Below are 23,059 nucleotides of genomic sequence, written 5' to 3' on the forward strand. Positions count from 1 at the left end.
ATAGCCACTCCTACTGTCTCTATAGCCACTCCTACTGACTCTATAGCCACTCCTACTGAGGATGGTAGCTGACTCTATAGCCACTCCTACTGAGGATGGTAGCTGACTCTATAGCCACTCCTACTGAGGATGGTAGCTGACTCTATAGCCACTCCTACTGAGGATGGTAGCTGACTCTATAGCCACTCCTACTGAGGATGGTAGCTGACTCTATAGCCACTCCTACTGAGGATGGTAGCTGACTCTATAGCCCCTCCTACTGAGGATGGTAGCTGACTCTATAGCCACTACTACTGAGGATGGTAGCTGACTCTATAGCCACTCCTACTGAGGATGGTAGCTGACTCTATAGTCACTCCTACTGAGGATGGTAGCTGACTCTATAGCCACTCCTACTGAGGATGGTAGCTGACTCTATAGCCACTCCTACTGAGGATGGTAGCTGACTCTATAGCCACTCCTACTGAGGATGGTAGCTGACTCTATAGCCAGTCCTACTGAGGATGGTAGCTGACTCTATAGCCACTCCTACTGAGGATGGTAGCTGACTCTATAGCCACTCCTACTGAGGATGGTAGCTGACTCTATAGCCCCTCCTACTGAGGATGGTAGCTGACTCTATAGCCACTCCTACTGTCTCTATAGCCACTCCTACTGAGGATGGTAGCTGACTCTATAGCCACTCCTACTGAGGATGGTGGCTGACTCTATAGCCACTCCTACTGAGGATGGTAGCTGACTCTATAGCCACTCCTACTGAGGATGGTAGCTGACTCTATAGCCACTCCTACTGAGGATGGTAGCTGACTCTATAGCCACTACTACTGAGGATGGTAACTGACTCTATAGCCACTCCTACTGAGGATGGTAGCTGACTCTATAGCCACTCCTACTGAGGATGGTAGCTGACTCTATAGCCACTCCTACTGAGGATGGTAGCTGACTCTATAGCCACTCCTACTGACTCTATAGCCACTCCTACTGACTCTATAGCCACTTCTACTGAGGATGGTGGCTGACTCTATAGCCACTCCTACTGAGGATGGTAGCTGACTCTATAGCCACTCCTACTGAGGATGGTAGCTGACTCTATAGCCACTTCTACTGAGGATGGTAGCTGACTCTATAGCCACTCCTACTGAGGATGGTAGCTGACTCTATAGCCACTCCTAAAGAGGATGATAGCTGACTCTATAGCCACTCCTACTGAGGATGGTAGCTGACTCTATAGCCACTCCTACTGAGGATGGTAGCTGACTCTATAGCCACTCCTACTGAGGATGGTAGCTGACTCTATAGCCACTCCTACTGAGGATGGTAGCTGACTCTATAGCCACTCCTACTGAGGATGGTAGCTGACTCTATAACCACTCCTACTGAGGATGGTAGCTGACTCTATAGCCCCTCCTACTGAGGATGGTAGCTGACTCTATAGCCACTCCTACTGACTCTATAGCCACTCCTACTGAGGATGGTAGCTGACTCTATAGCCACTCCTACTGAGGATGGTAGCTGACTCTATAGCCCCTCCTACTGAGGATGGTAGCTGACTCTATAGCCACTCCTACTGAGGATGGTAGCTGACTCTATAGCCACTCCTACTGAGGATGGTAGCTGACTCTATAGCCAGTCCTACTGAGGATGGTAGCTGACTCTATAGCCACTCCTACTGAGGATGGTAGCTGACTCTATAGCCAGTCCTACTGAGGATGGTAGCTGACTCTATAGCCACTCCTACTGAGGATGGTAGCTGACTCTATAGCCAGTCCTACTGAGGATGGTAGCTGACTCTATAGCCACTCCTACTGAGGATGGTAGCTGACTCTATAGCCACTCCTACTGAGGATGGTAGCTGACTCTATAGCCACTCCTACTGAGGATGGTATCTGACTCTATAGCCACTCCTACTGACTCTATAGCCACTCCTACTGAGGATGGTAGCTGACTCTATAGCCACTCCTACTGAGGATGGTAGCTGACTCTATAGCCACTCCTACTGAGGATGGTGGCTGACTCTATAGCCACTCCTACTGAGGATGGTAGCTGACTCTATAGCCACTCCTACTGAGGATGGTAGCTGACTCTATAGCCACTCCTACTGAGGATGGTAGCTGACTCTATAGCCCCTCCTACTGAGGATGGTAGCTGACTCTATAGCCCCTCCTACTGAGGATGGTAGCTGACTCTATAGCCACTCCTACTGAGGATGGTAGCTGACTCTATAGCCAGTCCTACTGAGGATGGTAGCTGACTCTATAGTCACTCCTACTGAGGATGGTAGCTGACTCTATAGCCACTACTACTGAGGATGGTAGCTGACTCTTTAGCCACTACTACTGTCTCTATAGCCACTCCTACTGACTCTATAGCCACTCCTACTGAGGATGGTAGCTGACTCTATAGCCACTACTACTGAGGATGGTAGCTGACTCTATAGCCACTCCTACTGAGGATGGTAGCTGACTCTATAGCCACTCCTACTGAGGATGGTAGCTGACTCTATAGCCACTACTACTGTCTCTATAGCCACTCCTACTGACTCTATAGCCACTCCTACTGAGGATGGTAGCTGACTCTATAGCCACTCCTACTGACTCTATAGCCACTCCTACTGACTCTATAGCCACTCCTACTGAGGATGGTAGCTGACTCTATAGCCACTCCTACTGAGGATGGTAGCTGACTCTATAGCCACTCCTACTGAGGATGGTAGCTGACTCTATAGCCACTCCTACTGAGGATGGTAGCTGACTCTATAGCCACTCCTACTGAGGATGGTAGCTGACTCTATAGCCACTCCTACTGAGGATGGTAGCTGACTCTATAGCCACTACTACTGTCTCTATAGCCACTCCTACTGACTCTATAGCCACTCCTACTGAGGATGGTAGCTGACTCTATAGCCACTCCTACTGAGGATGGTAGCTGACTCTATAGCCACTCCTACTGACTCTATAGCCACTCCTACTGACTCTATAGCCACTCCTACTGAGGATGGTAGCTGACTCTATAGCCACTACTACTGTCTCTATAGCCACTCCTACTGACTCTATAGCCACTCCTACTGAGGATGGTAGCTGACTCTATAGCCACTCCTACTGAGGATGGTAGCTGACTCTATAGCCACTCCTACTGAGGATGGTAGCTGACTCTATAGCCACTCCTACTGAGGATGGTAGCTGACTCTATAGCCACTCCTACTGAGGATGGTAGCTGACTCTATAGCCACTCCTACTGAGGATGGTAGCTGACTCTATAGCCACTCCTACTGAGGATGGTAGCTGACTCTATAGCCACTCCTACTGAGGATGGTAGCTGACTCTATAGCCAGTCCTACTGAGGATGGTAGCTGACTCTATAGCCACTACTACTGTCTCTATAGCCACTACTACTGACTCTATAGCCACTCCTACTGAGGATGGTAGCTGACTCTATAGCCACTCCTACTGAGGATGGTAGCTGACTCTATAGCCACTCCTACTGAGGATGGTAGCTGACTCTATAGCCACTCCTACTGAGGATGGTAGCTGACTCTATAGCCACTCCTACTGAGGATGGTAGCTGACTCTATAGCCACTCCTACTGAGGATGGTAGCTGACTCTATAGCCACTCCTACTGAGGATGGTAGCTGACTCTATAGCCACTCCATAGCCTATAGCCAAAGTCATTCCACTACCCTAGAGTGGTAAAGCAGCCTTTACTGGTTCTAACAGCAGACCAATCAGCTGGCTGCAAGCTCTTAGCAAACTGTTGGAGAAAATAGTATTTGACCAAATTCTTCTGCAAACAAATGAACAACAGACTTTCAGCATGTTTATAAAGAAGGGAACTCAACATGTACTGTAGTGACACACATGACTGTCTCTGTAGGTCAGGTGGTCTGGAGAAGCTGTTAGAGCAGCGATCTGATGATGATTTGAACTTATTGCTCCATTCCTCCAGACTCAACAGCCCCCTCTCTCTCTCTCTCTCTCTCTCTCCGCTCTCTCTCTCTCTCCGCTCTCTCTCTCTCTCTCTCCGCTCTCTCTCTCTCTCTCCGCTCTCTCTCTCTCTCTCCGCTCTCTCTCTCTCTTCTCTCTCTCTCCTCTCTCCTCTCTCCTCTCTTCTCTCTTCTCTCTCTCTCTCTCTCTTCTCTCTTCTCTCTCTCTTCTCTCTTCTCTCTCTCTTCTCTCTTCTCTCTCTCTGTCTCTATCTCTCCGCTATCTCTCTTCTCTCTCTCTGTCTATCTCTCTCCGCTATCTCTCTCCTCTCTTCTCTTTCTCCTCTCTCTCTCCTGTCTTCTCTCCTCTCTCTCCTCTTCTCTCCTCTCTCTCTCCTCTAGACCATTGTGTCCTTCCAGGTGTCAGTTAAAGAGGAGGACTGGATCGTAGTGACCCTGGAGCCATCTGACCTGCGGGAGAACGTGACGGGGTATGCTGCCCGGGTGATGGGCGAGCCCCGAACCCACCTGCTACCATTCCTGAACCTGACCGACCCCACCGCCACACCTCTGGTCTTTAACTCCTCCCACCACGGACTCTGCTACACCGTTAGCCTGCTGCTCAGACAGGGAAGACCTGGTCCAAGTCCATCCAGACTGTATCTGTTCTCACCAGTAAGTATTCAGACAGGGAAGACCTGGTCCAAGTCCATCCAGACTGTATCTGTTCTCACCAGTAAGTATTCAGACAGGGGAAGACCTGGTCCAAGTCCATCCAGACTGTATCTGTTCTCACCAGTAAGTATTCAGACAGGGGAAGACCTGGTCCAAGTCCATCCAGACTGTATCTGTTCTCACCAGTAAGTATTCAGACAGGGGAAGACCTGGTCCAAGTCCATCCAGACTGTATCTGTTCTCACCAGTAAGTATTCAGACAGGGGAAGACCTGGTCCAAGTCCATCCAGACTATATCTGTTCTCACCAGTAAGTATTCAGACAGGGGAAGACCTGGTCCAAGTCCATCCAGACTATATATGTTCTCACCAGTAAGTATTCAGACAGGGGAAGACCTGGTCCAAGTCCATCCAGACTATATCTGTTCTCACCAGTAAGTATTCAGACAGGGGAAGACCTGGTCCAAGTCCATCCAGACTGTATCTGTTCTCACCAGTAAGTATTCAGACAGGGGAAGACCTGGTCCAAGTCCATCCAGACTGTATCTGTTCTCACCAGTAAGTATTCAGACAGGGGAAGACCTGGTCCAAGTCCATCCAGACTGTATCTGTTCTCACCAGTAAGTATTCAGACAGGGGAAGACCTGGTCCAAGTCCATCTAGACTGTATCTGTTCTCACCAGTAAGTATTCAGACAGGGGAAGACCTGGTCCAAGTCCATCCAGACTATATATGTTCTCACCAGTAAGTATTCAGACAGGGGAAGACCTGGTCCAAGTCCATCCAGACTGTAAGTATTCAGACAGGGGAAGACCTGGTCCAAGTCCATCCAGACTGTATCTGTTCTCACCAGTAAGTATTCAGACAGGGGAAGACCTGGTCCAAGTCCATCTAGACTGTATCTGTTCTCACCAGTAAGTATTCAGACAGGGGAAGACCTGGTCCAAGTCTATCCAGACTGTATCTGTTCTCACCAGTAAGTATTCAGACAGGGGAAGACCTGGTCCAAGTCCATCCAGACTATATCTGTTCTCACCAGTAAGTATTCAGACAGGGGAAGACCTGGTCCAAGTCCATCCAGACTGTATCTGTTCTCACCAGTAAGTATTCAGACAGGGGAAGACCTGGTCCAAGTCCATCTAGACTGTATCTGTTCTCACCAGTAAGTATTCAGACAGGGGAAGACCTGGTCTAAGTCCATCCAGACTGTATCTGTTCTCACCAGTAAGTATTCAGACAGGGGAAGACCTGGTCCAAGTCCATCCAGACTGTATCTGTTCTCACCAGTAAGTATTCAGACAGGGGAAGACCTGGTCCAAGTCCATCCAGACTGTATCTGTTCTCACCAGTAAGTATTCAGACAGGGGAAGACCTGGTCCAAGTCCATCCAGACTGTATCTGTTCTCACCAGTAAGTATTCAGACAGGGGAAGACCTGGTCCAAGTCCATCCAGACTATATCTGTTCTCACCAGTAAGTATTCAGACAGGGGAAGACCTGGTCCAAGTCCATCCAGACTGTATCTGTTCTCACCAGTAAGTATTCAGACAGGGGAAGACCTGGTCCAAGTCCAACTGTCCTGAATCCAGCTCAATAGAGTTTGCTTTAGATCAGTCTTGGTTCTCTCATAGATACACTATGTGCTTGACTTGTTGTGTTTGTTAGTCATCTCTCTATTTATTTCCCATTCTTCACTGTGGAGGTTGTAGTGGTTGTTGTGCCCCTGACCAGGTAGTCAGTCAGGTCTGTTGTCCGTCTGTCCCCCGCAGAGCCGCGTCCGGTGGACAGTGTGGTGATCACAGACTACCGAGAGGCTCCAGAGACAGGTGTGGTGTTTGAGATCAGCTCCCCAGAGAACAACATCTTCAGTCGGGTCAACATCAGCTACGCAGAGGGCCGGGAGCAGAGATCCATGCTCTATAAAGGTGAGGCCTCTGGCTGGACAGACTGGAACAACAGGTGTAGCTGACTAGCCCGTTCTGGACAGACTGGAACAACAGGTGTAGCTGACTAGCCCGTTCTGGACAGACTGGAACAACAGGTGTAGCTGACTAGCCCGTTCTGGGCAGACTGGAACAACAGGTGTAGCTGACTAGCCCGTTCTGGACAGACTGGAACAACAGGTGTAGCTGAGTAGCCCGTTCTGGACAGACTGGAACAACAGGTGTAGCTGACTAGCCCGTTCTGGACAGACTGGAACAACAGGTGGAGCTGACTAGCCCGTTCTGGACAGACTGGAACAACAGGTGTAGCTGACTAGCCCGTTCTGGACAGACTGGAACAACAGGTGTAGCTGACTAGCCCGTTCTAGACAGACTGGAACAACAGGTGTAGCTGACTAGCCCGTTCTAGACAGACTGGAACAACAGGTGTAGCTGTCTAGCCCGTTCTGGACAGACTGGAACAACAGGTGTAGCTGAGTAGCCCGTTCTGGACAGACTGGAACAACAGGTGTAGCTGACTAGCCCGTTCTAGACAGACTGGAACAACAGGTGTAGCTGACTAGCCCGTTCTAGACAGACTGGAACAACAGGTGTAGCTGACTAGCCCGTTCTAGACAGACTGGAACAACAGGTGTAGCTGACTAGTCTGTTCTAGACAGACTGGAACAACAGGTGTAGCTGACTAGCCCGTTCTGGACAGACTGGAACAACAGGTGTAGCTGACTAGCCTGTTCTGGACAGACTGGAACAACAGGTGTAGTTGACTAGCCCGTTCTGGACAGACTGGAACAACAGGTGTAGCTGACTAGCCCGTTCTGGACAGACTGGAACAACGGGTGTAGCTGTCTAGCCCGTTCTGGGCAGACTGGAACAACGGGTGTAGCTGACTAGCCCGTTCTGGACAGACTGGAACAACAGGTATAGTTGACTAGCCCGTTCTAGACAGACTGGAACAACAGGTGTAGCTGACTAGCCTGTTCTAGACCGACTGGAACAACAGGTGTAGCTGTCTAGCCCGTTCTGGACAGACTGGAACAACAGGTGTAGCTGACTAGCCCGTTCTGGACAGACTGGAACAACAGGTGTAGCTGTCTAGCCCGTTCTGGGCAGACTGGAACAACGGGTGTAGCTGACTAGCCCGTTCTGGACAGACTGGAACAACAGGTATAGTTGACTAGCCCGTTCTAGACAGACTGGAACAACAGGTGTAGCTGACTAGCCCGTTCTAGACCGACTGGAACAACAGGTGTAGCTGTCTAGCCCGTTCTGGACAGACTGGAACAACAGGTGTAGCTGACTAGCCCGTTCTGGACAGACTGGAACAACAGGTGTAGCTGTCTAGCCCGTTCTGGGCAGACTGGAACAACGGGTGTAGCTGACTAGCCCGTTCTGGACAGACTGGAACAACAGGTATAGTTGACTAGCCCGTTCTAGACAGACTGGAACAACAGGTGTAGCTGACTAGCCCGTTCTAGACCGACTGGAACAACAGGTGTAGCTGTCTAGCCCGTTCTGGACAGACTGGAACAACAGGTGTAGCTGACTAGCCCGTTCTGGACAGACTGGAACAACAGGTGTAGCTGACTAGCCCGTTCTGGGCAGACTGGAACAACAGGTGTAGCTGACTAGCCCGTTCTGGGCAGACTGGAACAACAGGTGTAGCTGACTAGCCCGTTCTGGGCAGACTGGAACAACAGGTGTAGCTGACGAGCCCGTTCTGGACAGACTGGAACAACAGGTGTAGCTGACGAGCCCGTTCTGGACAGACGAACAACAGGTGTAGCTGACGAGCCCGTTCTGGACAGACTGGAACAACAGGTGTAGCTGACTAGCCCGTTCTGGACAGACTGGAACAACAGGTGTAGCTGACTAGCCCGTTCTGGACAGTTCAGTGTTGACTTATTTGAGTTGGATCCACTGAGTTGAGCAGGTCTGTATTAGGTCATATTCGGGGGCAGGCCCACCGATCAGACTTCAATGTTTCTTGTTCACAGACACAAGTTGAAGACTTATGTGTTCTGTCCTCAAATTTATATAAAGCAGACTGTTATGTTCTGTGTTATAGATCTTATATAGGTCTTCTATAAAGGGAAGACTGTTCTGTGTTCTAGACCTCTATAAAGGAAAGACTGTTCTGTGTTCTAAACCTCTATAAAGGAAAGACTGTTATGTGTTCTAGACCTCTATAAAGGAAAGACTGTTCTGTGTTCTAGACCTCTATAAAGGAAAGACTGTTCAGTGTTCTAGACCTCTATAAAGGGAAGACTGTTCTGTGTTCTAGACCTCTATAAAGGGAAGACTGTTCTGTGTTCTAGACCTCTATAAAGGAAAGACTGTTCTGTGTTCTAGACCTCTATACGGAAAGACTGTTCTGTGTTCTAGACCTCTATAAAGGAAAGACTGTTCTGTGTTCTAGACCCCTATAAAGGAAAGACTGTTCTGTGTTCTAGACCTCTATAAAGGAAAGACTGTTCTGTGTTCTAGACCCCTATAAAGGAAAGACTGTTCTGTGTTCTAGACCTCTATAAAGGAAAGACTGTTCTGTGTTCTAGACTTCTATAAGGGAAAGACTGTGTTTAAACACTGGCTCCCTGGGACGTGTTACAGCAACATCTCCTTCCAGCTGATCTCTGAAGCTACAGTCAACAGAACCACACTGGTCCGACGCAGCGACCTGACCCATGAACCCTGGCAACACAGGACAGGTAGCTACTATATACCCATGATTCCCGGCAACACAGGACAGGTACAGTGCCTTGCGAAAGTATTCGGCCCCCTTGAACTTTGCGACCTTTTGCCACATTTCAGGCTTCAAACATAAAGATATAAAACTTTATTTTTTTGTGAAGAATCAACAACAAGTGGGACACAATCATGAAGTGGAACGACATTTATTGGATATTTCAAACTTCTTTAACAAAAAAAAATGGGCGTGCAAAATTATTTAGCCCCTTTACTTTCAGTGCAGCAAACTCTCTCCAGAAGTTCAGTGAGGATCTCTGAATGATCCAATGTTGACCTAAATGACTAATGATGATAAATACAATCCACCTGTGTGTAATCAAGTCTCCGTATAAATGCACCTGCACTGTGGTAGTCTCAGAGGTCCGTTAAAAGCGCAGAGAGCATCATGAAGAACAAGGAACACACCAGGCAGGTCCGAGATACTGTTGTGAAGAAGTTTAAAGCCGGATTTGGATACAAAAAGATTTCCCAAGCTTTAAACATCCCAAGGAGCACTGTGCAAGCGATAATATTGAAATGGAAGGAGTATCAGACCACTGCAAATCTACCAAGACCTGGCCGTCCCTCTAAACTTTCAGCTCATACAAGGAGAAGACTGATCAGAGATGCAGCCAAGAGGCCCATGATCACTCTGGATGAACTGCAGAGATCTACAGCTGAGGTGGGAGACTCTGTCCATAGGACAACAATCAGTCGTATGTTGCACAAATCTGGCCTTTATGGAAGAGTGGCAAGAAGAAAGCCATTTCTTAAAGATATCCATAAAACGTGTTGTTTAAAGTTTGCCACAAGCCACCTGGGAGAGAAGGTGCTCTGGTCAGATGAAACCAAAATTGAACTTTTTGGCTACAATGCAAAACGTTATGTTTGGCGTAAAAGCAACACAGCTCATCACCCTGAACACAGCATCCCCACTGTCAAACATGGTGGTGGCAGCATCATGGTTTGGGTCTGCTTTTCTTCAGCAGGGACAGGGAAGATGGTTAAAATTGATGGGAAGATGGATGGAGCCATATACATGACCATTCTGGAAGAAAACCTGATGGAGTCTGCAAAAGACCTGAGACTGGGACGGAGATTTGTCTTCCAACAAGACAATGATCCAAAACATAAAGCAAAATCTACAATGGATTGGTTCAAAAATAAACATATCCAGGTGTTAGAATGGCCAAGTCAAAGTCCAGACCTGAAACCAATCGAGAATCTGTGGAAAGAACTGAAAACTGCTGTTCACAAATGCTCTCCATCCGACTTACAGCTGTAATCGCAGCAAAAGGTGGCGCTACAAAGTATTAACTTAAGGGGGCTGAATAATTTTGCATGCCCAATTTTTCAGTTTTTGATTTGTTAAAAAAGTTTGAAATATCCAATAAATGTCGTTCCACTTCATGACTGTGTCCCACATGTTGTTGATACTTCACAAAAAAATACAGTTTTATACCTTTATGTTTGAAGCCTGAAATGTGGCAAAAGGTCGCAAAGTTCAAGGGGGCCGAATACTTTCGCAAGGCCCTGTAGCTACTATATACCCATGAACCCTGGCAACACAGGACAGGTAGCTACTATATACCCATGAACCCTGGCAACACATGACAGGTAGCTACTATATACCCATGAACCCTGGCAACACATGACAGGTAGCTACTATATACCCATGAACCCTGGCAACACAGGACAGGTAGCTACTATATACCCATGAACCCCGGCAACACAGGACAGGTAGATACTATATACCCCACAGGACAGGTACATACTATATACCCCACAGGACAGGTAGCTACTATATACCCATGAACCCTGGCAACACAGGACAGGTAGCTACTATATACCCATGAACCCTGGCAACACAGGACAGGTAGCTACTATATACCCCACAGGACAGGTAGCTACTATATACCCCACAGGACAGGTAGCTACTATATACCCCACAGGACAGGTAGCTACTATATACCCATGAACCCTGGCAACACAGGACAGGTAGATACTATATACCCCACACCCCATGAGTCCTGGCAACACAGGACAGGTAGCTACTATATACCCATGAACCCTGGCAACACAGGACAGGTAGCTACTATATACCCATGAACCCTGGCAACACATGACAGGTAGCTACTATATACCCATGAACCCTGGCAACACATGACAGGTAGCTACTATATACCCCACAGGACAGGTAGCTACTATATACCCATGAACCCTGGCAACACAGGACAGGTAGCTACTATATACCCATGAACCCTGGCAACACATGACAGGTAGCTACTATATACCCATGAACCCTGGCAACACATGACAGGTAGCTACTATATACCCATGAACCCTGGCAACACAGGACAGGTAGCTACTATATACCCCACAGGACAGGTAGCTACTATATACCCATGATCCCTGGCAACACAGGACAGGTAGCTACTATATACCCCACAGGACAGGTAGATACTATATACCCCACAGGACAGGTAGCTACTATATACCCCACAGGACAGGTAGCTACTATATACCCCACAGGACAGGTAACTAACTACATACCCCATGAGTCCTGGCAACACAGGACAGGTAACTAACTACATACCCCATGAGTCCTGGCAACACAGGACAGGTAACTACTACATACCCCATGAGTCCTGGCAACACAGGACAGGTAACTAACTACATACCCCATGAGTCCTGGCAACACAGGACAGGTAACTAACTACATACCCCATGAGTCCTGGCAACACAGGACAGGTAACTAACTACATACCCCATGAGAATGTTATTGAACTTTTTATTTATTTTACCTTTACTTAACTAGGTAAGTCAGTTAAGAACACATTATGTTTTTCAATGAAGGACAGAAGGACAGATTTGTACCTGCATTTCTATGGAGATGGCAAGCTAATACTAATGTTTGTGTTTCACTGCAGTGCCCAACCCTCCCCTCAACATCTCCCATAAGATCGTACCACTCAGCCAGAGGGTGCTACCAGGGGGGGTCCCTAGCTCCGAGGTGACCCAGGACACGCCCCGGCGGGCGCGGGATGTCCCCCTCATAGAGGAACAGGAATTACAGGAGAACCAGGAGATACAGGAAGTGATCTCAGAGGAGGTGGTGGGCGGAACCACCCAGGTCTCCTACAGCTCCGCCCCTCAGGGCTCCAACAGCTCGACAGGCTATGCCACCTCTATCTCTAACACTAACAACACAGAAGAAGAGACCGCCACGCAGCCCTATTGGCCGGAGCCCAACGGTAGTCCCTCCCCTACGGATGGAGAGGAGGAGTTTGTGAACGCGGTGGTTCCAGAGTATGAGGACTCCAATGAGCCGGGCTCTGCCATGAGCCTGCCCCCAGAGATCTCCGTCACCCCCACCCGCTTTCCCCCCATACTGCTGGAGCTACGCTGGCTACCCCCCCGACCCCCCACCACATACGACGGTTTCAACGTCTACATCTACAGAGACGGTAAGCTAAAGGCCGCTACGGTGGACAATAAGAACCAAGACCACATTCACAAAGACTCTCAGAAAAGGAGTGCTGATATTGGAATTACTTTTTGCCTGTTAGATCATAATGAATGAGACTGATCCTAGATCAGTATTCCTGGAGTAAGGGCTCCTATGTTGTCAGATGAAGGTAATCGCTAAATGGTATTTGTTATGACCTGATCCTAGATCAGTATTCCTGGAGTAAGGGCTCCTATGTTGTCAGATGAAGGTAATAGCTGAATGGTATCTGTTGTGACCTGTGCTGTTTCGACCTCTCTGAGCCCTGTCTCCCCGTCCTCAGGTAACTCTACAGAGACGGCCACCGTGGATGAGAACACTCATGAGTTCTTCACGGAGCTGACAGAGCCTGGTACCTACAGAGTCCAGGTCACCACACTGAGCTCCGCGGGAGACTGTGAGGCCAGGGAGAGCATCGCGTATACAGGGCTCAGCTTCTATCTCAGTATGTATAGCCTGACCCGAACACTGACACTGACCCAGACACTGGAGGCCAGGGAGAGCATCGCGTATACAGGGCTCACCTTCTATCTCAGTATGTATAGCCTGACCCGAACACTGACACTGACCCAGACACTGGAGGCCAGGGAGAGCATCGCGTATACAGGGCTCACCTTCTATCTCAGTATGTATAGCCTGACCCGAACACTGACCCAGACACTGACCCAGACACTGACACTGACCCAGACACTGGAGGCCAGGGAGAGCATCGCGTATACAGGGCTCACCTTCTATCTCAGTATGTATAGCCTGACCCGAACACTGACACTGACCCAGACACTGACCCAGACACTGGAGGCCAGGGAGAGCATCGCGTATACAGGGCTCACCTTCTATCTCAGTATGTATAGCCTGACCCGAACACTGAGACACTGACCCAGACACTGACACTGGAGGCCAGGGAGAGCATCGCGTATACAGGGCTCACCTTCTATCTCAGTATGTATAGCCTGACCCGAACACTGACACTGTCCCAGACACTGACCTTAACACTGACCCAAACACTGACCCTAACACTGACCCAGACACTGACCCTAACACTGACCCTAACACTGACCCTAACATTGATCCTAACCCTGACTCTAACCCTAACACTGACCCTGACTCTAACCCTGACCCAAACATTGACCCTAACACTGACACTGACCCAGACACTGACCTTAACACTGACCCAAACACTGACCCTAACATTGATCCTAACCCTGACTCTAACCCTAACACTGACCCTGACTCTAACCCTGACCCAAACATTGACCCTAACACTGACACTGACCCAGACACTGACCTTAACACTGACCCAAACACTGACCCTAACATTGATCCTAACCCTGACTCTAACCCTAACACTGACCCTGACTCTAACCCTGACCCAAACATTGACCCTAACACTGACACTGACCCAGACACTGACCTTAACACTGACCCAAACACTGACCCAAACATTGACCCTAACACTGACCCTAACATTGATCCTAACCCTGACTCTAACCCTAACCCTGACCCTGACTCTAACCCTGACCCAAACACTAACCCTAACACTGACCCAAACACTGACCCTAACCCTGACCCAAACACCGACCCTGACCCTATCACTGATCCTGACCCTAACCCTGACACTGAAATTCTGTGTTTTACTGTATATGTTCTAATTGTCCAATAAATCCCCAAAACCACCATTGATTGCCCCAGGCCCCAGTGGAGAGGTGCTGGAGCAGCCCCAGGAGCGGCCCCAGGGTGTCAGCATCAGGCTGCTGGGCTCCAGTACTGCAGTGGTGTCCTGGGCCCTGTCCTCTGAGAGCCACAACGGCAGCCTGGTGTCAGTCCTGTCCCTGACCTGCCTCCGACCCAGCCTCAGCCAACGCATGGAGAACACATACTGCAGTGAGGTGAGACTAACTAACCTGCTCGTCTATAGCTGTTCGTAACCCTTTATAACCAACCTGCTAGTCTATAGCTGTTCGTAACCCTTTATAACTAACCTGCTAGTCTATAGCTGTTCATAACCCTTTATAATCAACCTGCTAGTCTATAGCTGTTCATAACCCTTTACAACTAACCTGCTAGTCTATAGCTGTTCATAACCCTTTATAATCAACCTGCTAGTCTATAGCTGTTCGTAACCCTTTATAACTAACCTGCTAGTCTATAGCTGTTCGTAACCCTTTATAACCAACCTGCTAGTCTACATAGCTGTTCATAACCCTTTATAACCAACCTGCTAGTCTATAGCTGTTCATAACCCTTTATAACCAACCTGCTAGTCTATAGCTGTTCATAACACTTTATAATCAACCTGCTAGTCTACATAGCTGTTCATAACCCTTTATAACTAACATGCTAGTCTATAGCTGTTCATAACCCTTTATAACTAACCTGCTAGTCTATAGCTGTTCGTAACCCTTTATAACTAACCTGCTAGTCTATAGCTGTTCGTAACCCTTTATAACTAACATGCTAGTCTACATAGCTGTTCATAACCCTTTATAATCAACCTGCTAGTCTACATAGCTGTTCATAACCCTTTATAATCAACCTGCTAGTCTACATAGCTGTTCATAACCCTTTATAACTAGTCTACATAGCTGTTCATAACCCTTTATAACCAACCTGCTAGTCTATAGCTGTTCATAACCCTTTATAACTAGTTACATAGCTGTTTACAACCCTTTATAACTAGTCTACATAGCTGTTCACAACCCTGTATAACTAGTCTACATAGCTGTTTCACAACCCTTTATAACCAACCTGCTTGTCTACATAGCTGTTTCACAACCCTTTATAACCAACCTGCAAGTCTACATAGCTGTTTCACAACCCTTTATAACCAACCTGCTAGTCTACATAGCTGTTCATAACCCTTTATAACCAACCTGCTAGTCTACATAGCTGTTCATAATCCGTTAAAACTAGTCTACATAGCTGTTCATAACCCTTTATAACCAACCTGCTAGTCTACATAGCTGTTCACAACCCTTTATAACCAACCTGCTAGTCTACATAGCTGTTCACAACCTTTTATAGCCAACCTGCTAGTCTACATAGCTGTTCACAACCCTTTATAACTAGTGTACATAGCTGTTTGCAACCCTTTATAACTAACCTGATAGTCTACATAGCTGTTCACAACACTTTATAACTAGTCTACATAGCTGTTCACAAACCTTTATATCTAGTCTACATAGCTGTTCATAACCCTTTATAACCAACCTGCTAGTCTACATAGCTGTTCATAACCCTTTATAACTAGTCTACATAGCTGTTCACAACCCTTTATGACTAGTCTACATAGCTGTTCACAACCCTTTACAACTAGTCTACATAGCTGTTCATAACCCTTTATACCAACCTGCTAGTCTATAGCTGTTCATAACCCTTTATAACCAACCTGCTAGTCTACATAGCTGTTCATAACCCATTATAACTAGTCTACATAGCTGTTTACAACCCTTTATAACTAACCTGATAGTCTACATAGCTGTTCACAACACTTTATAACTAGTCTACATAGCTGTTCACAACCCTTTATAACTAGTCTACATAGCTGTTCACAACCCTGTATAACTAACCTGCTAGTCTACCTAACAACAAACTGATAAAGTGTATCACCGCTCACCACCTGGTAAAGTTCACCTATCAATATACTGATACAGTCTATCACCACCTATCAATATACTGATACAGTCTGTCTCCACCTATCAATATACTGATACAGTCTATCACCACCTATCAATATACTGATACAGTCTGTCTCCACCTATCAATATACTGATACAGTCTATCACCACCTATCAATATACTGATACAGTCTATCACCACCTATCAATATACTGATACAGTCTATCACCACCTATCAATATACTGATACAGTCTATCACCACCTATCAATATACTGATACAGTCTATCACCACCTATCAATATACTGATACAGTCTATCACCACCTATCAATATACTGATACAGTCTATCACCACCTATCAATATACTGATACAGTCTATCACCACCTATCAATATACTGATACAGTCTATCACCACCTATCAATATACTGATACAGTCTATCACCACCTATCAATATACTGATACAGTCTGTCACCACCTATCAATATACTGATACAGTCTATCACCACCTATCAATATACTGATACAGTCTGTCACCACCTATCAATATACTGATACAGTCTGTCACCACCTATCAATATACTGATACAGTCTATCACCACCTATCAATATACTGATACAGTCTGTCACCACCTATCAATATACTGATACAGTCTATCACCACCTATCAATATACTGATACAGTCTGTCACCACCTATCAATATACTGATACAGTCTATCACCACCTATCAATATACTGATACAGTCTGTCACCACACTGATATAGTCTATCAATATACTGATACAGTCTATCACCACCTATCAATATACTGATACAGTCTATCACCACCTATCAATATACTGATACAGTCTGTCACCACACTGATACAGTCTGTCACCACACTGATACAGTCTATCAATATACTGATACAGTCTATCACCACCTATCAATATACTGATACAGTCTATCACCACCTATCAATATACTGATACAGTCTGTCACCACACTGATATAGTCTATCACCACCTGGTAAAGTTCACCTATCAATATATTGATACAGTCTATCACCACCTATCAATATACTGATACTGTCTGTCTCCACCTATCAATATACTGATACAGTCTATCACCACCTATCAATATACTGATACAGTCTGTCTCCACCTATCAATATACTGATACAGTCTATCACCACCTATCAATATACTGATACAGTCTATCACCACCTATCAATATACTGATACAGTCTGTCACCACCTATCAATATACTGATACAGTCTGTCACCACCTATCAATATACTGATACAGTCTGTCACCACACTGATACAGTCTATCACCACCTATCAATATACTGATACAGTCTATCACCACACTGATACAGTCTATCACCACCTATCAATATACTGATACAGTCTATCACCACCTATCAATATACTGATACAGTCTGTCACCACCTATCAATATACTGATACAGTCTATCACCACCTATCAATATACTGATACAGTCTATCACCACCTATCAATATACTGATACAGTCTATCACCACCTATCAATATACTGATACAGTCTATCACCACCTATCAATATACTGATACAGTCTGTCTCCACCTATCAATATACTGATAGTCTATCACCACCTATCAATATACTGATATAGTCTATCACCACCTATCAATATACTGATACAGTCTATCACCACACTGATACAGTCTGTCACCACCTATCAATATACTGATACAGTCTATCACCACCTATCAATATACTGATACAGTCTATCACCACCTATCAATATACTGATACAGTCTGTCTCCACCTATCAATATACTGATACAGTCTATCACCACCTATCAATATACTGATACAGTCTATCACCACCTATCACTATACTGATACAGTCTATCACCACCTATCAATATACTGATACAGTCTGTCACCACCTATCAATATACTGATACAGTCTATCTCCACCTATCAATATACTGATACAGTCTGTCACCACCTATCAATATACTGATACAGTCTGTCACCACCTATCAATATACTGATAGTCTGTCACCACCTATCAATATACTGATACAGTCTATCACCACCTATCAATATACTGATACAGTCTATCACCACCTATCAATATACTGATACAGTCTATCACCACCTATCAATATACTGATACAGTCTATCACCACCTATCAATATACTGATACAGTCTGTCACCACCTATCAATATACTGATACAGCCTGTCACCACCTATCAATATACTGATACAGTCTATCACCACCTATCAATATACTGATACAGTCTATCAATATACTGATACAGTCTATCACCACCTATCAATATACTGATACAGTCTATCAATATACTGATACAGTCTATCACCACCTATCAATATACTGATACAGTCTATCACCACCTATCAATATACTGATACAGTCTATCACCACCTATCAATATACTGATACAGTCTGTCACCACCTATCAATATACTGATACAGTCTGTCACCACCTATCAATATACTGATACAGTCTATCACCACCTATCAATATACTGATACAGTCTGTCACCACCTATCACTACACTGATACAGTCTGTCACCACCTATCAATATACTGATACAGTCTGTCACCACCTATCACTACACTGATACAGTCTGTCACCACCTATCAATATACTGATACAGTCTATCACCACCTATCACTACACTGATACAGTCTGTCACCACCTATCAATATACTGATACAGTCTATCACCACCTATCAATATACTGATACAGTCTGTCACCACCTATCAATATACTGATACAGTCTATCACCACCTATCAATATACTGATACAGTCTATCACCACCTATCAATATACTGATACAGTCTATCACCACCTATCACTACACTGATACAGTCTGTCACCACCTATCAATATACTGATACAGTCTATCACCACCTATCAATATACTGATACAGTCTATCACCACCTATCACTACACTGATACAGTCTGTCACCACCTATCAATATACTGATACAGTCTATCACCACCTATCAATATACTGATACAGTCTATCACCACCTATCACTACACTGATACAGTCTATCACCACCTATCACTACACTGATACAGTCTATCACCACCTATCAATATACTGATACAGTCTATCACCACCTATCAATATACTGATACAGTCTGTCACCACCTATCAATATACTGATACAGTCTATCACCACCTATCAATATACTGATACAGTCTATCACCACCTATCAATATACTGATACAGTCTATCACCACCTATCAATATACTGATACAGTCTGTCTCCACCTATCAATATACTGATACAGTCTATCACCACCTATCAATATACTGATACAGTCTGTCTCCACCTATCAATATACTGATACAGTCTATCACCACCTATCAATATACTGATACAGTCTATCACCACCTATCAATATACTGATACAGTCTATCACCACCTATCACTACACTGATACAGTCTATCACCACCTATCAATATACTGATACAGTCTATCACCACCTATCAATATACTGATACAGTCTGTCACCACCTATCAATACACTGATACAGTCTATCACCACACTGATACAGTCTATCACCACCTATCAATATACTGATACAGTCTATCATCACCTATCAATACACTGATACAGTCTGTCTCCACCTATCACTACACTGATACAGTCTATCACCACCTATCAATATACTGATACAGTCTATCACCACCTATCAATATACTGATACAGTCTATCTCCACCTATCACTACACTGATACAGTCTGTCACCACCTATCAATATACTGATACAGTCTATCACCACCTATCAATATACTGATACAGTCTGTCACCACCTATCAATATACTGATACAGTCTATCACCACCTATCAATATACTGATACAGTCTGTCACCACTAACCACCCTGATGCCTGTTCCTGTCCTGTGATTGGTTACAGGAGAACACGACCAGTGACATCCTGTCCAACCTGACTCCAGGTGCCCAGTACAGAGTGGTGGTGTACCATACTAACGGTCCCCTCATCAGTCCTCCTTCCGAACCTGTTATCATAGTCATCGGTGAGTCCCTCAGACACTATACTACCTGGGCTGGTCTCTACCCTGTTATTATAGACCTGGTCCCTCAGACACTATACTACCTGGGCTGGTCTCTAACCTGTTATTATAGACATGGTCTCAGACACTATACTACCTGGGCTGGTCTCTAACCTGTTATTATAGACATGGTCTCTCAGACACTATACTACCTGGGCTGGTCTCTAACCTGTTATTATAGACCTGGTCTCAGACACTATACTACCTGGGCTGGTCTCTAACCTGTTATTATAGACATGGTCTCAGACACTATACTACCTGGGCTGGTCTCTAACCTGTTATTATAGACCTGGTCTCTCAGACACTATACTACCTGGGCTGGTCTCTAACCTGTTATTATAGACCTGGTCTCTCAGACACTATACTACCTGGGCTGGTCTCTAACCTGTTATTATAGACATGGTCTCTCAGACACTATACTACCTGGGCTGGTCTCTAACCTGTTATTATAGACCTGCTCTCAGGCACTATACTACCTGGGCTGGTCTCTAACCTGTTATTATAGACCTGGTCTCAGACACTATACTACCTGGGCTGGTCTCTAACCTGTTATTATAGACCTGGTCCCTCAGACACTATACTACCTGGGCTGGTCTCTAACCTGTTATTATAGACATGGTCTCAGACACTATACTACATGGGCTGGTCTCTAACCTGTTATTATAGACATGGTCTCAGACACTATACTACCTGGGCTAGTCTCTAACCTGTTATTATAGACCTGGTCTCAGACACTATACTACCTGGGCTGGTCTCTAACCTGTTATTATAGACCTGGTCTCAGACACTATACTACCTGGGCTGGTCTCTAACCTGTTATTATAGACATGGTCTCAGACACTATACTACCTGGGCTGGTCTCTAACCTGTTATTATAGACCTGGTCTCTCAGACACTATACTACCTGGGCTGGTCTCTAACCTGTTATTATAGACCTGGTCTCAGACACTATACTACCTGGGCTGGTCTCTAACCTGTTATTATAGACCTGGTCTCAGACACTATACTACCTGGGCTGGTCTCTAACCTGTTATTATAGACATGGTCTCTCAGACACTATACTACCTGGGCTGGTCTCTAACCTGTTATTATAGACCTGGTCCCTCAGACACTATACTACCTGGGCTGGTCTCTACCCTGTTATTATAGACTTGGTCTCAGACACTATACTACCTGGGCTGGTCTCTAACCTGTTATTATAGACATGGTCCCTCAGACACTATACTACCTGGGCTGGTCTCTAACCTGTTATTATAGACCTGGTCTCTCAGACACTATACTACCTGGGCTGGTCTCTAACCTGTTATTATAGACATGGTCTCAGACACTATACTACCTGGGCTGGTCTCTAACCTGTTCTTATAGACATGGTCTCAGGCACTATACTACCTGGGCTGGTCTCTAACCTGTTATTATAGACCTGGTCCCTCAGACACTATACTACCTGGGCTGGTCTCTAACCTGTTATTATAGACCTGGTCCCTCAGACACTATACTACCTGGGCTGGTCTCTAACCTGTTATTATAGACCTGGTCTCTCAGACACTACACTACCTGGGCTGGTCTCTAACCTGTTATTATAGACCTGGTCTCAGACACTATACTACCTGGGCTGGTCTCTAACCTGTTATTATAGACCTGGTCTCAGACACTATACTACCTGGGCTGGTCTCTAACCTGTTATTATAGACCTGGTCTCAGACACTATACTACCTGGGCTGGTCTCTAACCTGTTATTATAGACCTGGTCCCTCAGACACTATACTACCTGGGCTGGTCTCTACCCTGTTATTTTAGACCTGGTCTCAGACACTATACTACCTGGGCTGGTCTCTAACCTGTTATTATAGACATGGTCTCAGACACTATACTACCTGGGCTGGTCTCTACCCTGTTATTATAGACCTGGTCTCTCAGACACTATACTACCTGGGCTGGTCTCTAACCTGTTATTATAGACCTGGTCTCTCAGACACTATACTACCTGGGCTGGTCTCTAACCTGTTATTATAGACCTGGTCTCAGACACTATACTACCTGGGCTGGTCTCTAACCTGTTATTATAGACATGGTCTCAGACACTATACTACCTGGGCTGGTCTCTAACCTGTTATTATAGACATGGTCTCAGGCACTATACTACCTGGGCTGGTCTCTAACCTGTTATTATAGACATGGTCTCAGACACTATACTACCTGGGCTGGTTCTCTAACCTGTTATTATAGACCTGGTCTCTCAGACACTATACTACCTGGGCTGGTCTCTAACCTGTTATTATAGACCTGGTCTCTCAGACACTATACTACCTGGGCTGGTCTCTAACCTGTTATTATAGACCTGGTCCCTCAGACACTATACTACCTGGGCTGGTCTCTAACCTGTTATTATAGACCTGGTCTCAGACACTATACTACCTGGGCTGGTCTCTAACCTGTTATTATAGACCTGGTCTCTCAGACACTATACTACCTGGGCTGGTCTCTAACCTGTTATTATAGACCTGGTCTCAGACACTATACTACCTGGGCTGGTCTCTAACCTGTTATTATAGACCTGGTCTCAGACACTACAC

The 23,059-nt window shown here is 45.8% G+C and overlaps 1 protein-coding gene across 1 annotated transcript in view; it reads left to right on the forward strand.

Moving 5' to 3' along the window:
• Nucleotides 1-23,059, forward strand: part of LOC135536213 (receptor-type tyrosine-protein phosphatase O-like) — a 139,475-nt gene that overhangs the window by 36,332 nt on the left and 80,084 nt on the right. The window contains exons 2-9 of the mRNA XM_064962588.1: nucleotides 4,323-4,560; nucleotides 4,612-4,656; nucleotides 6,363-6,518; nucleotides 9,089-9,241; nucleotides 12,191-12,727; nucleotides 13,052-13,213; nucleotides 14,458-14,654; nucleotides 20,330-20,450. Coding sequence (XP_064818660.1) covers nucleotides 4,323-4,560; nucleotides 4,612-4,656; nucleotides 6,363-6,518; nucleotides 9,089-9,241; nucleotides 12,191-12,727; nucleotides 13,052-13,213; nucleotides 14,458-14,654; nucleotides 20,330-20,450 — 1,609 coding nt within the window. The remainder of the gene's footprint in view (nucleotides 1-4,322; nucleotides 4,561-4,611; nucleotides 4,657-6,362; nucleotides 6,519-9,088; nucleotides 9,242-12,190; nucleotides 12,728-13,051; nucleotides 13,214-14,457; nucleotides 14,655-20,329; nucleotides 20,451-23,059) is intronic.

Source organism: Oncorhynchus masou, unplaced genomic scaffold (genome assembly GCF_036934945.1).
Source record: "Oncorhynchus masou masou isolate Uvic2021 unplaced genomic scaffold, UVic_Omas_1.1 unplaced_scaffold_575, whole genome shotgun sequence".
Taxonomy (NCBI): domain Eukaryota; kingdom Metazoa; phylum Chordata; class Actinopteri; order Salmoniformes; family Salmonidae; genus Oncorhynchus; species Oncorhynchus masou.